The 17,971-nt window shown below is 36.8% G+C and overlaps 1 protein-coding gene across 1 annotated transcript in view; it reads left to right on the top strand.

Moving 5' to 3' along the window:
- Nucleotides 1–17,971, top strand: part of STK17B (serine/threonine kinase 17b) — a 38,874-nt gene that overhangs the window by 7,127 nt on the left and 13,776 nt on the right. Inside the window, exons 2-3 of the mRNA XM_003253876.4 lie at nucleotides 1,069–1,234; nucleotides 8,481–8,693. Of these exons, the coding sequence (XP_003253924.2) occupies nucleotides 1,113–1,234; nucleotides 8,481–8,693 (335 nt within the window). The 5' untranslated portion in view covers nucleotides 1,069–1,112. The remainder of the gene's footprint in view (nucleotides 1–1,068; nucleotides 1,235–8,480; nucleotides 8,694–17,971) is intronic.

The raw sequence follows: 17,971 nt of genomic DNA, 5'->3' as shown, positions 1-17,971 counted from the left end.
GTCATAAGTGTCTTGAAATATAGTATCTGTTATTGTTTTATGAATGCAATTAACATAATAGTTTTGATAACACTGAATGCATATAAACATCACAAATTTCCAGATATATATATGAGCTTCAGATACAGAACTTCGGAATAAAGCTTTATGTATAGATTAGTCGCTCTTCCAACAAAATTATTGAGCACTTCATACGTAGCAGGCTCTGTGCTAGGTGCTGTCAAAGGAGGGACTCTTAAGACCTTTGAGAGTTTCTGAGTTTAGTACTGAAACATAGCCAATCCATGGAAAAAGTTCTATTTCTTGTAGTCCTTCACATCAGTAATATAACTCACAATATGTGCATTTACCACCAAATTTCTTTAGCCATGTGAAAATAAGTTTAAAATGAATAATTATTATCTTGTTGTATTAATTACCTATTAATGTGAAACCTATAACTTTATTTATTTATTGAGATAAGGTCTCGCTTTATTGCCCAAACTGAACTGCAGTAGCACATTCATAGCTCACTACAACTTCAAACTTCTGGGCTCAAGAGATGCTTCTGCCTCAGCCTCCCAAGCAGCTGGGACTACAGGTGCGAGCCACTACACCCAGTTAATTTTTAAATTTTTTCATAGAGATGGGATCTCGCTATGTTGCCAGGACTGATCTATGGCAGCACTGGCCTCAAGTGATCCTCCTGCCTCAGCCTCCCAAAGTGCTGGGATTACAGGCGTGTGCCACCATGTCCAGCTGAAACCTCTATAACTTTAAAGAATGGAGTTTTATGATGAAACTAAGTGATTGTTTGCATTATCATTTTATCATAACTATTTTTTTAAAAAAATTGAGAGGATTTTAACAGTAGTTTTATTCTGAAATGAAGTCAGTAACTTCGTTCAGGTGCCATATTGTTACTGGTTTATGTGTGTGCTTTTTGTTTTTTCCTCCTTGTGGGTAGAATGTGCTCTTTAAATCTTTTTTTTTTTTTTAGTTGTATTTTATAGCTATATTTGGAGCTGTGTAATGTAATGCACATCCTGCCCGAGATAATATCTTTTCTCTGTCTTCTCTTTTGCATAGGTAAAAATAAGTGACTAAAGAAGCAGACCTGGGAATCATCTAACATGTCGAGGAGGAGATTTGATTGCCGAAGTATTTCAGGCCTACTAACTACAACTCCTCAAATTCCAATGAAAATGGAAAACTTTAATAATTTCTATATACTTACATCTAAAGAGCTAGGGAGGTAAGAAAACCATATGATGTGTATGCCATCTAAATTCAAATTTTGGATTTGTGTTTTTATAATTCTATAAAACTCACTTGGGATCATTACTTAACAATGATTAGGAAGGAAAGTTGTCATCTCTGTTGCTATTACCTAGGGTCTAGTCTTAACTGACTTGAAAATCAAATCTGTGGAGGGTTTAGTGAACTTACAGCATACATCCTACCTAGCCTCAGAGCCTCTGATAGGAGGTCTCTGTCCTTATGTTAGGCTGTGCATGGGAAGAGGCAGCTCAGCATAGTGGACTGCCGAGTTCAAGTCTGGACTCCACCAGTTACTAGGTGTGTGACTTCAACTAAATAACTGTACCTCTTTTTTAAATTTTTATTTGTGGCGGGGTCTCACTCTGTTGCTCAAGCTGGAGTGCAGTGACATGAACTTGGCTCACTGCAACCTCCTGTCTCCTGGGCTCAAGGGATCTCCCACCTCAGCCTCCTAAGCAGCTGGGACTACAGGCACACACCACCACACTGGGCTGGTTTTGTATAGAGACAGGTTTTCGCCATGTTTCCCAGGCTGGTCTCCAACTCCTGGGTTCAAGCAGTCCTCTGGCCGTGGCCTCCCAAAGTGCTGAGATAACTGGTGTGAGCCCCGGCGCCCTGCCTACTGTACCTCTTAGTGCTGTCGTTTCCTCATCTGAAAAGTAGGGGTGAAGATAATTGTGTCTATCTTATGTGGTTGTTACGAGGATTAAGTTAGTTAATATTTGTAAAGTGCCTAGTACAGTGCTCTGTAAGTTTTTGTTAAATGAAATTTTTTTTAAATTCCTAGGGTATTGTGCTTGGCTTAAAAAAAAAAAAAAAAAAAAAAAAAGAAGAAGAAGAAAGAGGGAGATTCTCCCCCTCTCCTAAGTTGAACAAAAAGAATGAATTCATATTTCATAGTCTGATTCTATGTCACAACAAATGAGTGTTTTATAAGTAAAAGCCTTTACAAATTGTTTTCCCTTGACCAGTGTATAAACTCTGTACAGCCAAGGAGTGACATGATATTATGAAACTATTCTGTACTACCATTTTAATATATGAAAAGTTATAAAAGATATACCAAGTTATTTAAGTTATATATTCAGCATCTTTTGAGCTTTAAATTAAAGGTGCTTAATGAAGGGTTGGAAGATGGCAGTCATTATGTATTTTCAGTTTGATTTTAGTTCTGGAGGTAAATGTTTTGTCATATGTTAAATGGTTTACTAGGTCCATATTTGTGTTGATAAATGTGCAACAAAACAGCGTTATTGATTTTTATCTTTGAAAATCTCCATGTGAAAAGAAAAGTTGACTGAATCATGAAAAGTAATTTCGTTCTTGGTGGCCTTTTACCTTAAGGGCAGAGGCAAGCCCTGGCTTTTTCACGTTGCAGATGTTGGATTCAGCCTTTCTTTTGCAAAATAAGAATTATAATATCTGGCCAGGCGTGGTGACTCATGCCTGTAATCCCAGCACTTTGGGAGGCCGAGGCGGGTGGGTCATGAGGTCAGGAGTTCGAGACCAGCCTGGCCAACATAATGAAACCCTGTCTCTACTAAAAATACAGAATTAGCCAGGCATGGTGGCATGTGCCTGTAATCCCAGCTACTCAGGAGGCTGAGGCAGGAGAATCACTTGAACCTGGCAGGTGGAGGTTGCAGTGAGCCGGTATCACGCCACTGCACTCCAGCTTGGGCAACACGGTGAGACTTTGTCTCAAAAAAAAAAAAAGAATTATAATATTTACCTCATTGACCAAGAATTAAATATAAAAGCACATTTCATAATTCCTGGCATACTAATTTAATGTGCAAAATATTGAGGTGTTTTAATGGTGTATTAAAAGATACAGTTTTTAGAACCTTTTAAAATGCTTTTAAGAAATTGTTCTTAATTACTTCACTTTGCATTATAATAGGAAGAAGAAAGGTTTTTTTTTTTCTTTTTTTCTTTTTCTTTTTTTTAAGTTTCCTGTATCTCACATTGAACCATAGAATCTCTACATTGGAAAGACTTCAGTGGTCCGTGGTCTTACCAATACAATGTTTGTATGCAGTGCAGCAATCTTTCCTATAATTTCCCCAACAAACTGTTATCCAGCCTCAGTTTGAATGCTTCAGCGATGGGGAAATGAATATTATGCAAAGTCTTGAACAGTACACACAACAAAAGGCACTTTCTTTTCTATTTTTCTGAGTTACTATTTGATGAGTAAATTTACTTACATTTTTTAAATTAACTTTTCAAAATTGGGGACATTATAGGAGCTAAAAAATCTATAAAGTATTTTTGCTTTGAGGGCTTTGGATAATTTAAACTTTGAGGACAATATTAATGATTCTAAATTGCTTTATAAATGAGGTGCCATCATAAATAAAGTTGAATTAGGCATACTTCTTAGCATTTTAGATCAAAAACTCATAAAATTTGATTAAAACAAATTTAGATTGATTGCTAAATTCCCATTTTAAAATATCTTTATGAAAGAGACCAAGTAACATCTTTCTTTTTTTTTTTTTTTTTTTTTTTTTTTTTTTGAGACGGAGTCTTGCTCTGTCACCCAGGCTGGAGTGCAGTGGCGCAATCTCGGCTCACTGCAAGCTCCGCCTCCTGGGTTCACGCCATTCTCCTGCCTCAGCCTCTCCAAGTAGCTGGGACTACAGGCGCCCGCCACCACGCCCGGCTAATTTTTTTGTATTTTTAGTAGAGACGGGGTTTCACCGTGGTCTCGATTTCCTGACCTTGTGATCCGCCCGCCTCAGCCTCCCAAAGTGCTGGGATTACAAGCGTGAGCCACCGCGCCCGGCCCCAAGTAACATCTTTCTTTTGAATTGATATGGGCTAATGAGTCACATGGTAAATATTGATATGTTTAATTATTAGATCTTGATAAATTAGAAATCATGACTTTTCATCTGCCAAGAATGTACTGAAAGTTCTTTCAATATTGTTACCAATTTTAATATCCTATGCTTTTGTGAAATGGAAAAAAAAAAAAAAGGAAATTAGAATCATAATCATTTCTTCTGAGGTTTGCACCATTTTGAAAGTTATCTTTCTGAATCAGCTTTTTTATTTCAGAGTGTTAGTGTTTAATAATTCATTTTCCTTTAGCAAATTAAAGGAAATTATGTAAAAGTTAACAGTTCATTTTTCACTATTCTCAAAAAACTTGAGTTGTTCCTGTTTTTTAACATGTTGGGTAAATTTTTCTACCCCTCCCCCAACTGAGGCAAAGGTTTCATGGGACTTCTTGTGGTTAGAAGGGTGAGGCAGATTCAGAAATAAACGTCAGCTTCCTTTGTGGCTTACCCTCCCGCCTCCTTTCACATTTTATTGTGTATTCTAGAATGCAGAAGGGGAGTGCAGAAGGGTAACTACTAGACCTTTTCACTGCTGGGAAATCTAGTTAGCCTTGCCTTTTTAGGGTATGACTTAAGGATTATTTTTAAATGCTTTAACTTTTCTTAAATGTTTCAATTACATTTGGAATAGAAACATATTTTAAAGATCTTTTTTATACTTTTAAACTATAATTAGCATTTTAGAATGCAAAACAAATATTTGGTTTTTTTCCTAAGTCATCTGATAATTATGGTAAAAATGTTTACCTTCATAGTATATAAATGAATACACACACACACACACACACACACATAATTTTATTGGAATCTCAATCTTTTAAGAAATACAAACACTTTAAGTACAGGATACAGAATAGCACAGTATATGGTATTATAATGGGTACATATTTCTGGCATTCATTCAACAGATATTTCAGTTCCTATTATGTGTTAACGAACTGTAGATTTTATAATTACTATAATAATTAGGACAGACATGGTCCCTGCCCTCATGAAGCTTTTACTTAGTGGTGAACGTTGACAAATAAATAAATCATTATCCACATCATTTGGTCACTTTTGCCCTGGATTAATGAGTACTATACTTGTTTAAGAAAACCTCTTGGGCCGGGTGCAGTGGCTCATGCCTGTAAAATTTGAACACTTTGGGAGGCTGAGCAGGAGAATCGCTTGAGCCCAGGAGTTTGAAACCAGCCTGGGCAACATAGGGAGACACTGTCTGTACAAATTATGTAAAAAATTAGCCAGGAGTGGTGGCGCGTGCCTGTGGTCCCAGCTACACAGGAGGCTGAAGTAAGAGGATCTTCTGAGCCTGGGAGGTTGAGGCTGCGGTGAGCTGAGTTCCTGCCACTGCACTCCAGCCTGGGTGAGAGAGTCGAGACCGTCTCAAAAACTCTTGGTAATACCTGGAACAATTAGATAAGAAGTGTTATTTATAGATAAAATAAATAATAAAATTATTGCAGAACTGAATTGTCACAAGCACTACTATAAACTGTTTTTTCAGATGCACAGTTTTCTTGGCTAACTAGTTTCTGTTTCCTAAATTTTACAAGTGAATTTCTTTATAAAACCCAAAATTTCCTTCCTGTTTTAGTCAAGTGTTTGCTTCGAAATCTAAGTAAGAATTGATAGAAGCAAGTGAGTTACACTTCTTTAACAAAACTTTTTTTTTTTTTTTTTTTTTTTTTGAGACAGAATCTTGCTGTGTCCCCCAGGCTGGAGTGCAGTGACGTGATCTCGGCTCACTGCAACCTCCGTCTGCCGGATTCAAGTGATTCTCCCGCCTCAGCTTCCTGAGTAGCTGGGATTACAGGCATGTGCCACCAAGCCTGGCTAATTTTTTGTATTTTTAGTAGAGACGGGGTTTCACTGTGTTAGTCAGGATGGTCTTGATCGCCTGACCTCTGGATCTGCCCACCTCGGCCTCCCAAAGTGCTGGGATTACAGTCATGAGCCACTGCGCCCGGCCCAATAAAACTGTTTTAAAGGGAGGAATTGTTTTATAGTGATTAGAACAGAAAGTTAGGAATTCACATTTCGCAGTTTTATTCTTGGGGCTCCGATTCCATTTATGACCTTTCATGGGTGTTTAATCTTTTTTTTTTTTTTTTTTGAGATGGAGTCTCGCTCTGTCGCCCAGGCTGGAGTGCAGTGGCGCAATCTCGGCTCACTGCAAGCTCCGCCTCCCGGGTTCACGCCATTCTCCTGCCTCAGCCTCTCCTAGTAGCTGGGACTACAGGCGCCCGCCACCACGCCCGGCTAATTTTTTTGTATTTTTAGTAGAGACGGGGTTTCACCGTGGTCTCGATCTCCTGACCTCGTGATCCGCCCGCCTCGGCCTCCCAAAGTGCTGGGATTACAAGCGTGAGCCACCGCGCCCGGCCATGGGTGTTTAATCTTATTCTGACTCAGTTTATCCAGTATAAAATTATGAAACACCAATGGATTGAATAAAAAGTAAAGGGACTAATTTTTTTGTGTGTGTGCTCATCGAAACCCATCAATTTGCATTCCTTCTGCATACAATGAGAAAATATTTTATAGTTAAACATTCTCAAATCTTAAAACTGCTTTCAAAGAATCAGGTTTTTATATGCAAATTTATTTAGTTGATGTATTAATATATTTTGATAAATATAGAAGAGTCAAATTATAGTTTGATTTCTGGTACTTTTCATTGGCACCAATTTTGAGGAAATTTGGGTAATAAAAAGTAGGAATCTTTGTCATCTTGGCCTTTGCGAATAGCTAGTAAAATACAGTCAAGCAATTTAGTCCCCCAGTTTCCACCCCGTACCCCTAAACACTAAGTTTTGTTTTCCATGCTAAGAGTCTGATGGACTGTGTTAGAAATATTGAAGGGAATTGGGGGCAAGAGGAGTTATGGAACAAACATTGCTTCCTGAAGATCTCTTATTTATACCTGATTTGTTAGTATCAGAAACCAGAGAGTAATTCAAAAGTTAAGGTAGGGGTTCTTAATTTTGGATCCCCTATACCCAGCCTTACAAGGTTTATGGATGGGCTTTAAGATCTGAAAATCCTCTGGAATTACATGTAAAACTTCCTATTTAAGGGCTTGTATATATTTTTCTGGGTAGGCAGTCAGTAGAATAGCTTTTATTAATTTCCCAAAATAATCCTTGACTCAGAATAGCTTTAGGCCTTTGTGAAAATAAATTTTGGGCAGCTGTAGACTTACAGTACACACATATGCCAATAGAAATGAATTTTCGGTGTCTTTAAATTTTGGCAGAGGTACTAAGCACTGCCATTGGAGACAGCTAAAAGCATACTTATTTCTAAAATGATAAACATGACCTTAATGGATGTGTCTGTACATAGCTGTTGATAACCATTATTTTCTTAGTTTATCATGAAGTATCTTTGAATATTTTCTGTGGGACACATATACCTTAGTTATCTGTTACAGGCTTCGAAGACTACTGAGCATTACTAAGAGACATATTGCTAAAACAATTGACAATTGTGATAGAAAGTTTCAAAGGTGGTAAAAATTGATTGTGTTGAAAGGAAAAATTACTAATTAAATAAGTCAAATACCCATTTTTGCATTCACTTTAATATTTTATATTTGAAGGTAAGCTATTCTAATTAGAGAATTAACATGATACCCTATGAAGGGTACAGTTTTTGGGAATAGACCTGAGTTTAAATCTTTACCTTGACTAAATTACATATCTTCTCTGAGGTGTGAAGAACAGGAGAGCATTTATTATATAGGATTGTTGTGATACTTAAACACAATAATTTATATCAAGAGCATGGCATGGAGTTGGTATGCAAATGAGATTATTTCCCTGCAATGATAATGTATCTTTTTTTTTTTTTTTTTTGAGACAGTCTCACTCTGTCACCCAGGCTGGCGTACAGTGGCATGATCTTGGCTCACTGCAACTTCTGCCTCCCAGGTTCAATAGATTTTCCTGCCTCAACCTTCTGCGTAGCTGGGATTACAGGCATGTGCCACAACGCCTGGCTAATTTTTGTATTTTTAGTAGAGACAGGGTTTCGCCATGTTTGCCAGGCTGGTCTTGAACTCCTGACCTCAAGTGATCCGCCTGCCTCCGCCTCCCAAGATAATGTATCATTTTAATAGTGAAAAATAAATATAATTCTGTCTTATCCTGATGCTATAGTTTGCCATTTACATTTGTACGTGATAGCACTATAAATTTTATAAAAATACATATGATATTTGAATCAATTTAGAGAATAAAGATAAATTCTTCATGGCACAGATATTTCAAAGAATTGACTTTAAGTTGGAGGTATAACAGAATCTGTAATATACTAACGTTGTTCTCTGCAGAAAAATTAAAATTGATTGTTCTCATCTTCCCCCAGAGGAAAATTTGCTGTGGTTAGACAATGTATTTCAAAATCTACTGGCCAAGAATATGCTGCAAAATTTCTAAAAAAGAGAAGAAGAGGACAGGATTGTCGAGCAGAGATTTTACACGAGATTGCTGTGCTTGAATTGGCAAAGTCTTGTCCCCGTGTTATTAATCTTCATGAGGTCTATGAAAATACAAGTGAAATCATTTTGATATTGGAATAGTAAGTATATACTAAATGGCACCTATTTTAATTGGTATGGTGATTAAAATGTCAAGAACAAGAATGATAAAAGTGTGACAAGAACTTGTAAAGAGTCCTGTTAATAAAATGTAGAAGGGACCTAATTTATATTCAGATATTTTCATAAGACTAAATGTACTGCCTCAGGCACATACACAAAAACTAACAGCACAGAATAAACAAATGACAAACACAACATTTGAGGAATGTGGAGAAATGAATATACATTATTTTGTTAATGGCTAATTGATTGAATTTTTCTGGAACACAGTCTGATGGGCAGATAGAATTGGAGTAATTTGTATATTTTCTTCATCTATTTGAAAACTACCTTGAAGAAAACAAGGAGAATAGAAAGGGAAACTGCATAAAACTATGCTTAAAACATTGTTTGTTAAAGAAATACATTTAGAGGCCGGGCGCGGTGGCTCACGCTTGTAATCCCAGCACTTTGGGAGGCCGAGGCGGGCGGATCACGAGGTCAGGAGATCGAGACCACAGTGAAACCCCGTCTCTACTAAAAATACAAAAACAGCCGGGCGTGGTGGCGGGCGCCTGTAGTCCTAGCTACTCGGAGAGGCTGAGGCAGGAGAATGGCGTGAACCCGGGAGGCGGAGCTTGCAGTGAGCCGAGACTGCGCCACTGCACTCCAGCCTGGGCGACAGAGCGAGACTCCGTCTCAAAAAAAAAAAAAAAAAAAAAAAGAAATACATTTAGTATGTGTAATGCGTAAAGCACTATGTTAGTTGTAGCAATAAGAAATAAATATATCTCTTGCAACAAGTCTGTGAAAAAGTGAAAACACCCCCAGTATTCTACAGTTCACCAGGTGGTAGGGGTAGAGGATTGTTAAGGTAACGGTTTGTTACCTAGTATATTGACTTGTGACTCTTACAGAGTGCCTTTGTTGCATGATTGTCCACACGTTTATTCTAAGTATGTAAAATGTGTTTGAACATCTGTGACAATTGGAAGAGATCAGTTAGATTTATGTTCAGTATGCCTTAGGTGCCAATAGTTTTTAATGAAGTAAATACATTTTGTGATAAACTACGAAGAGATAAGTGTTTATTTTAGTAAAAAATGTATTGCTAACTATAGTAATTCTTTTTAGTAACTAACTTGCATCATTGCCTTTTTAAATTTAAAGGTATATTAACCTTATTTTTGTATTTAGTTATTTTTAAATTAATGTTTTTGTTCCACAAAATAGATTGGCTGGAATCAACTTGTGAATGAAAATGAAGATTTTGCAAAATGTTAAACTGACAAGTAGTTCATTTAAGAATGAATACTATGTACATTTCCCAGAACCATATTAAGGCATGTTATATAGCACTTTCAAAATAAATTAGAATTGCAGAAAAGGCCAAGATACTACCAATATGATTTCATTTTTTATATATTTTGTTACTATTTTTGTCAAAGATTCTTCAGCTGACCTTTAAAAAGTTACCTACTTGCATAACATCTGCATGTTTGAAGTGTGTAAAAAGTAGCTAACATTTGTCAAAACGTAGTGGAATATTAGGTTTGGAGGATGAATATACATAAGAACATTGACTATTTTCATAAAATCCTCTTTTGGGGGTTCATCCAAACAGCAACGACAAAATACATCGGAAAGATTTGAGACATTTTATGGATGGACCTTGTTCATACTCCGGAAAATTGACTCAGGTACCTTACCCAGTAAACTGGCAGAACTTACTGATCTCTATACCTCTGACTGAAATTTAGCAAGCACTCAGAAAATGTTTAAGTAGATTAATGTATTAAATTTCTTACCAGAGTGACTAAGACCCACTAAATTTATTGCTAGGACTTTGGCTTAATTACTATGCCTTCCGCTTTTGGGGTGGCATTGTCACATTTAGTAGTCTCAGTTGAAGGTAAAAATTTAATCAGGTTTAGTTGTTTTAGTAGCGTGGCATAATTTTAATATGGTAAAATTAAAATGGTGGAATCTTTAATAACTATCACCCAGTCAATTCTGTCCTCAAATCATCCTACACACTTTTTCTTCCCCAACTCTTATTTTACAAAATTTCAAGTCTATAGAAAAGTTGAAAAAATAGTACAATTAACATCTTTATACTCTTCACTTTTATTCACCAGTTGTTGGCATTTTGCCACATTTACTGAACCATTTGAAAGTTGTCGGTATTACAATATTCCTTTTTATGCTGAAGTGTTTGGTGTGGGTGATGATGTGTATTTATTGTATCACATCAGGTGGCAATAAAGTCAGGTTGTTTTATTACTGGTTTTGCTAAATTTGAACATGCTTAAGGTGTAGTCTTCTAGCTCTCCTCATTGTAAAGGAACATTTTCCCTTTTTAATTAATCTGTGTGGTGATATTTACAGACCATGTGAATATTATCTTTTTTTTTGTTTTTTTTGTTTGGTTGGAGTCTTGCTCTGTCACCAGGCTGGAGTGCAGTGGCGCAATCTCAGCTCACTGCAACCTCCACATCCCGGTTCAAGCGATTGCCCTGCCTCAGCCTCCCAAGTAGCTGGGATTACAGGCACGTGCCACCACACCCAGCTAATTTTTTGTATGTTACTAGAGACGGGGTTTCACCATGTTGGCCAATATGTCTCGATCTCCTGACCTCGTGATCCGCCCACCTCGGCCTCCCAAAGTGCTGGGATTACAGGCGTGAGCCACCGCTCCTGGCCAATATTATCTTCTTAACTTTTCATCTAGTGATTTCCCTGTCCCACTTTTTAATATTTCTATGGATTTCATGTTTTTTTAAATTAATCTAACACATGGCATTAACAGAAAATAACCCATTATGTTTTAATTAATGAGTTCTAATCAGTTTCTGCCACTGTCTTTTTTGCATGCTCAAATTGTCCAAAGCTGGTTCCCTTTCAAGCTACTTCTGTGTCCTTTTGATACAATCTCATTGGTGTTTGAGGACTCCCTTGCTTTATGCACACCAAGATTTCCAGGGTCATCTTGTTATCTTGCCTGCCCCAGACATGTAATCAGCCATCTCTCTGAGAAGTTCTGGTTTTTTTAAGTGGGGAATAGCATTTAGAAACCAAATATGGGTGTTGGACGTGCTCACTTTTAACGGAGTATCGTTATTTTTAGGCCTTTTCTAAGGATAGTGTTAGGAAATCATTTTTTCAAAATCATGAATTTAGTCTCATAGCTCCAATTCAAGTCCACCACTACAAGGTTCTTCATCGCTTCTCACATTCTATATATGCATCTCCCCTCTCTCACAGTGAAAACCCAGGTTCTCAGCAATACTTGCTCATTCACTTTATCCAACAATACGTACAAAATAGTTTCAGCATAACAATACTAATACTACTACCAACAGCAAACTACTTAGTACAATTTTTTTTTTTTTTTGGACTTTGTTTTTACAGTTAGACTATAGCCCATTAAGGGCATCTAGTTAGAGTTATATATATAGTTAGATACATTTGTTTCTGTTTATATTCAGTGTTAGGATGTGATTTTTTAAATTCTTATTCTGAAATTCTAAAAAAGGTTTGCATGATTCAAAACTTAAAAAAATGTGGCCAGCCATAGTAGCTTATGCCTGTAATCCTAGCAATTTGGGAGGCCAAGGCCGGAGGATCACTTGAATCCAGGAGTTCGAGACCAGCCTGGGCAACAAACTGAGACCCTCATCTCCATATATTAAAAAAATAAAAAATAAATAATTGTTTTTTTAAACCACCAAAAAAAGTATAAACATGTATCCCCTGTACTGCAAAATCTTGCTCTCATTCCTATTCTTTCTACTCTCTTCCAGCCGAACCTTTGTAGGTAACCACATTTATTCATTCTGGCTCATTCTTTATGTGTTTCTTCTTGCAAATATAAGCACACTTGTATATATTTACTATTCTTACTTACAGAAAAGGTAGTATAGTATATATACTCCTTTGCATCTTGTATTTTTGTTTGTTTCCTAAAGAATATATTCCAGAAATCATTCTACATTAGTTCATAGGCATCTTTTTGACTATTATTATGGCTGATTTCTTAAATGGCTGCATAGTACTCTGTTGTATGGTTGGATCTTGCTTTAGTTAGTCGACCTTCTGTGAATGGGAATTATTATGGAGATGTAGCTTTAGAGTAAATTCCTAGAAGAATGATTGTTGGTCAAAGAGTAAATGCATATGTAGTTGTATTAGATGTTGTCAAATTTCCTTCCATATGAGCAGCACACAGTCACTTTTAAAAGGCACTTTTTTGTCCGGGCGTGGTGGCTCACGCCTGTAATCCCAGCACTTTGGGAGGCCGAGGCAGGGGGATCACAAGGTCGGGAGATAGAGACCATTCTGGCTAACAGAGTGAAACCCCATCTCTACTAAAAAATACAAAAAATTAGCCGGGTATGTTGGTGCACGCCTCTAGTCCCAGCTACTCAGGAGGCTGAGGCAGGAGAATGCTTGAACCTGGGAGACAGAGGTTGCAGTGAGCTGAGATCGCACCACTGCACTCCAGCCTGGGCAACAGAGCGAGACTTCATCTCAAAAAAAAAGGCACTTTTTTGATTTGTTACATTTGCTAATTATATGAATCAATCTAGAACTTTCTTCTGGAAAAACTATAGGCTCTTTTTGCTTTTGTGTTTTGTTTTGCCTCTACCTAACCTATTTTTTGGATTAGTTTACTTGTGTGAATTAATCTCAAATTCTTGGAACCTGCTTGTCACTTTTAACAGTTATTAAAATCTTTCCTTTTTTATTTTAATACATAGTTCATGGGAAAATATTTCATTGCCAGTTATGAAGTCTACATGATTGTTTTAGCCTTTTATTTCTTCAGAAAGTAATATAAATCTTACTTTTCTGGAAGGTAGTAATAGATCTATTTATACATAGGGAGGAAAATTTGAGGATAATTGAGTCATTCCATCACCACTATCCATGAGACAAAGACTTTTCCATACCAAATGTCTTTAAAGCATATTTGTAGAATTAAATAAAATATAGCTATACATATTAAAAAGCTTTTTTAAAAACTTCTGGAAGGAAGGTATTATCTAATTGGACATATTAAGTTTTTAATGCTGCATTTTGAGCAAATTAAAGTTGGTCATAAAAAATACTTACCTTTGGTTGGGCACGGTGGCTCACACCTGTAATACCAGCACTTTGGGAGGCCAAGATGGGCGGATCTCAACGTCAGGAGATCAAGACCATCCTGGCTAACATGGTGAAACCTCATCTCTACTAAAAATACAAAAAATTAGCCAGGCGCCTGTAGTCCCAGCTACTTGGAAGGCTGAGGCAGAAGAGTGGTGTGAACCTGGGAGGCAGAGCTTGCAGTGAGCCGAGATCACACCACTGCACCCCAGTCTGGGCAACAGAGCAAGACTAAGTCTCAAAAAAAAAACAAAAACAAAAAACAAAACAAAAAAAAAACTTACCTTTTGGAGAACACAACAAAAACTTTGTCCTAGAAATAGTGAAGATCAAAAGGGGAACTTACATTCATCAGAGACAACTCTGAGATTATGTGAGAATGCTATTTTCTTTTTGTCAAGAAATTTTGTCTACTAAACATCTCTAAGTAAATGCTAAGTACCCAACAGAAAAGGATGGAGACTGTACCAAAACATGCAAAACAGAAAGCCTTACCTTCTGGAATGATCTCAGTCACCAGAGAAATAACATTTTAATATGATCTTAACAATTTCAGCCATAACGTATGTTGAACATTTACACTCTGGCAGGCAGTGTGATAGGCACATTATCTGTATTCTCATTTGATTTTTAAAACAATCCTGCAAAAAAGGAGATTGGTATTCACATCATATGTCTAGTTAATACTCCAATGTCTTTCCATTCTAAAATCCCATGGACTGTGTTTCTTCCATTAGCATAGGAATATAATTTTAAAGAGACTTAATATTCAAATTTTAAAACAAGTTCGTTTTGATCACCAGAAATAAATGCTTATTTTAAAAATCTTTACCATGGCTTTTCAAAGCTATACGACTAGATTTGCATTTTATGGATAATTGAGATATTACTTTGTTTTACTGAAAATCTTGGGTCTCTATAACTCACAGAAATCTATCATTTTTGATAGGAAAATATTCTGATTTTAATCTTTCACATATTAACTTTATAGGAATATTTCTAAAAGATCTTCTCTACTTGCTGTTCCTATAAAAGACAGATATAGATCTAGATAATATATAGCACATAGGTTTTCATGACTGTGTAACCTGTGCGAAAGTACTGTTATCACATATTGTCACACATAACACATGTATATATGCATTAGCAAGTGAACACAGTTGCTGAATTTCTAAATTTTTTTGTTGATATCCCTGCAAGGGGCAAACTCTTTTTAGAGAGAAAGAGTAGAAGTCACCTGATTGTAGCTCCCAGGTCAATGATAATGATATAGGCGGCTTTTCTCACTGTAGATATTTTTCTTTTTCTTTTTTTTCTTTTGTTTTTTTTTTTTAGTCACTGCTCTGGGTGACTGCTCAGAGTGGTTTCCTTAACAGAAGTCTTGTTTGCTACTCATTGCCTGTTTTTTTTTCCAATTTCTGCTAACTTCTGCAATTTGCTTCTTATGTTATCTGTTCTTTCCCTCCTCTTAACTCTTCCTAATTTTCGTATTTTCTGTAGCTCCACCTTTGTTCCTCTGTTGTGTGAGAAATGGCAGTCCTACGAAATGCACTGGTCAGCTTGTCAAACTAAAAGGAAGAGACAGTGTGACTGGCTGACAATCATAGTATTTTATTTGATCTTACTATTAAAACAAACAAGCAAAAAACTGAGGATATTTTCCCTGATTATAAAAGTAATACCTATTCATTGTGTTAAATTTAGGACATACAGAAAAGAGAAATCACATGTAAATGATGGTTACTTTATGGTATGTTCCTGTATTTAAAAATTACTCTTATTTTTTGGTCTGTGCATATGTAGTTTTAGAGATAAAATTTTGATCTACTGGGCATATTGTAACTCTCCTTTTTCACTTAAGAATATAGTATGTGCATCTTTATGTATACCATATAGTGTTTCTAAAAATAGATTTTAATTTAGCAAAGACTTTAAAAATTTCCTTCAAAATCAGAGTTCAACAAAAAGTCCCAAAATTTGGAAAGGCGAGATGTTGGCTAGATTTGCAATTAATGTTTGTTGGCTCATTATAATAGCTGATATTGGCTGGGCGCAGTGGCTCACGCCTGTAATCACAGCACTTTGGGAGGCCGAGGTGGGTGGATCACGAGGTCAGGAGATGGAGACCATCCTGGCTAACATGGTGAAACCCCGTCTCTACTGAAAAATACAAAAAATTAGCCGAGTGTGGTGCCACACGCCTGTAGTCCTAGCAACTCGGGAGGCTGAGGCAGGAGAATTGCTTGAACCCGGGAGCGGGAGGTTGTGGTGAGTCGAGATTGCGCTACTGCACTCCAGCCTGGGCGACAGAGCAAGACTCAGTCTCGGGAAAAAAGAAAAATAGCTGTTATCTATTGAATATTTACCATGTGTCAGACACTGTGATAAGTATTTATTGAAATGATCTGCTTTGATTCTTTTAGGATGTTTGTGCTCAATTCTTTATGTGGATTATCCAATTTAATTCTTAGACCATGAAGCAGGAGCTATTCTATTATTCACATTACAGTAGAAGAAACAGAGACACATTTTGTCCCAGTTCACCTAGCCTAGTTAGTGACAGAGCTAGAGTGAAACCCAGGCAGTCTTGATTTCAGTAGGTACTCCTATATGCACCATGCTATCCTGTCTCTTGCTAGGCCCTGGGAATTGCTTTCCATACTTTCACTTTACTTTCTTGTATTTTGTTTTTACTTTTAGAATTGGCGGAGTGTTCTGGTTATTGAAGTAACTTTAATGAATTTGTAATATAAAATGTTGGTAAATAATCATAAAGTATTCAAGAATAAATTTCTTACCTAAACAATTTATGTTGCTGTACGTATGAAGAATACACATCTATTTTTTATATATTTAGGGGGTGTAAATATATAAATTCATATTTTATACTGTTTTCTAATAATTTCAAGTTATTTGGTCTGATTTTTATAAGATAGGACTAGATTATTAGTATTTATATCCTGTAAAGTACCTAACAAAAAATAAATTCTAAGAGAATCTAAAGTGTTTCTTATTTGCTTATGATTGCATTAGTACTGTTACCTAATATAATACTATTTGTAATATTATTTTGACTGTCTTTGCAGGAATGTATTTAGACCACTTTCTATTTTGAGAGGATTTGTATCATTGAAACTAAACAGTGTAACCGGAAAGGGAAGGAGTGATGGTGTCACTGCCAGTCTGTGCCTGGATTCCCACTCTACCCTCAGGAGACCTTGAGAAGGGGTGTGAGAAATGAATACTGACATGCAGACCAAGGGCCGCTAGGCAGTCTGTATGTTAATTATTCTTGAAGATTAGTGTATTTCTTTTTTTAGATTAAAAAAATGTGAATTCCCAAAATTGTCTCTCTATACCTTATTTTGGAGTTCACTACTATAAATTTAATAGCAAACTACACTTTTCAATACTCAGATTATCTTTATCATGGTATGTTGAGGCAGATATTAAAATTAATGTCTCAGCCAGGCACGATGGCTCACACCTGTAATCCCAACACTTTGGGAGGCCAAGATGGGCAGATCACGAGGTCAAGAGATCGAGACCATCCTGGCCAACATGGTAAAACCTCGTCTATAATAAATACAAAAATTAGCTGGGCGTGGTGGCGTGCGCCTGTAGTCCTAGCTACTCGGGAGGCTGAGGCAGGAGAATCTCTTGAACCCAGGAGGCAGAGGTTGCAGTGAGCCAAGACGGCGCCACTGCACTCCAGCCTGGCAACAGAGTGAGACTCCGTCTCAAAAAAAAAAAAAAAAAAATTATGTCTCATGAATTTACAGCAAATTTTGGTGAGTGTAATGGGTTTAAAGTGACATATACGTGATTGGAGCTTTCACGTGTATTCCTTATAAGCTGTCCTACAGAGTTTTTTTCTGCAAAGTCAGAAAGTGTAAAGCAGCAAATGTTTGTGGCTTCTAACTGGCTTACTGTGTTTAGATTGCTCAATTGCAAATTATATCTGCAGTGTGAAGTGTCAGTCCCTGTGACTTTCAACTTGGGACTCAAATTTGAGCCCACCGTTATTTTTTCTTCTTATGGCTCCTAACACTTATGACATATTTCTTCCTCTTGGCAGTCACTGAGACTTCTGAATCCCCAGTTTCAACCCCTCTAAAGAATCACCGGC

The sequence above is a fragment of the Nomascus leucogenys genome, chromosome 22a, assembly GCF_006542625.1.
Source record: "Nomascus leucogenys isolate Asia chromosome 22a, Asia_NLE_v1, whole genome shotgun sequence".
Classification (NCBI taxonomy): domain Eukaryota; kingdom Metazoa; phylum Chordata; class Mammalia; order Primates; family Hylobatidae; genus Nomascus; species Nomascus leucogenys.
Note: the sequence above shows the minus strand (reverse complement) of the source record. Positions and strands in the feature narration are given on the sequence as shown.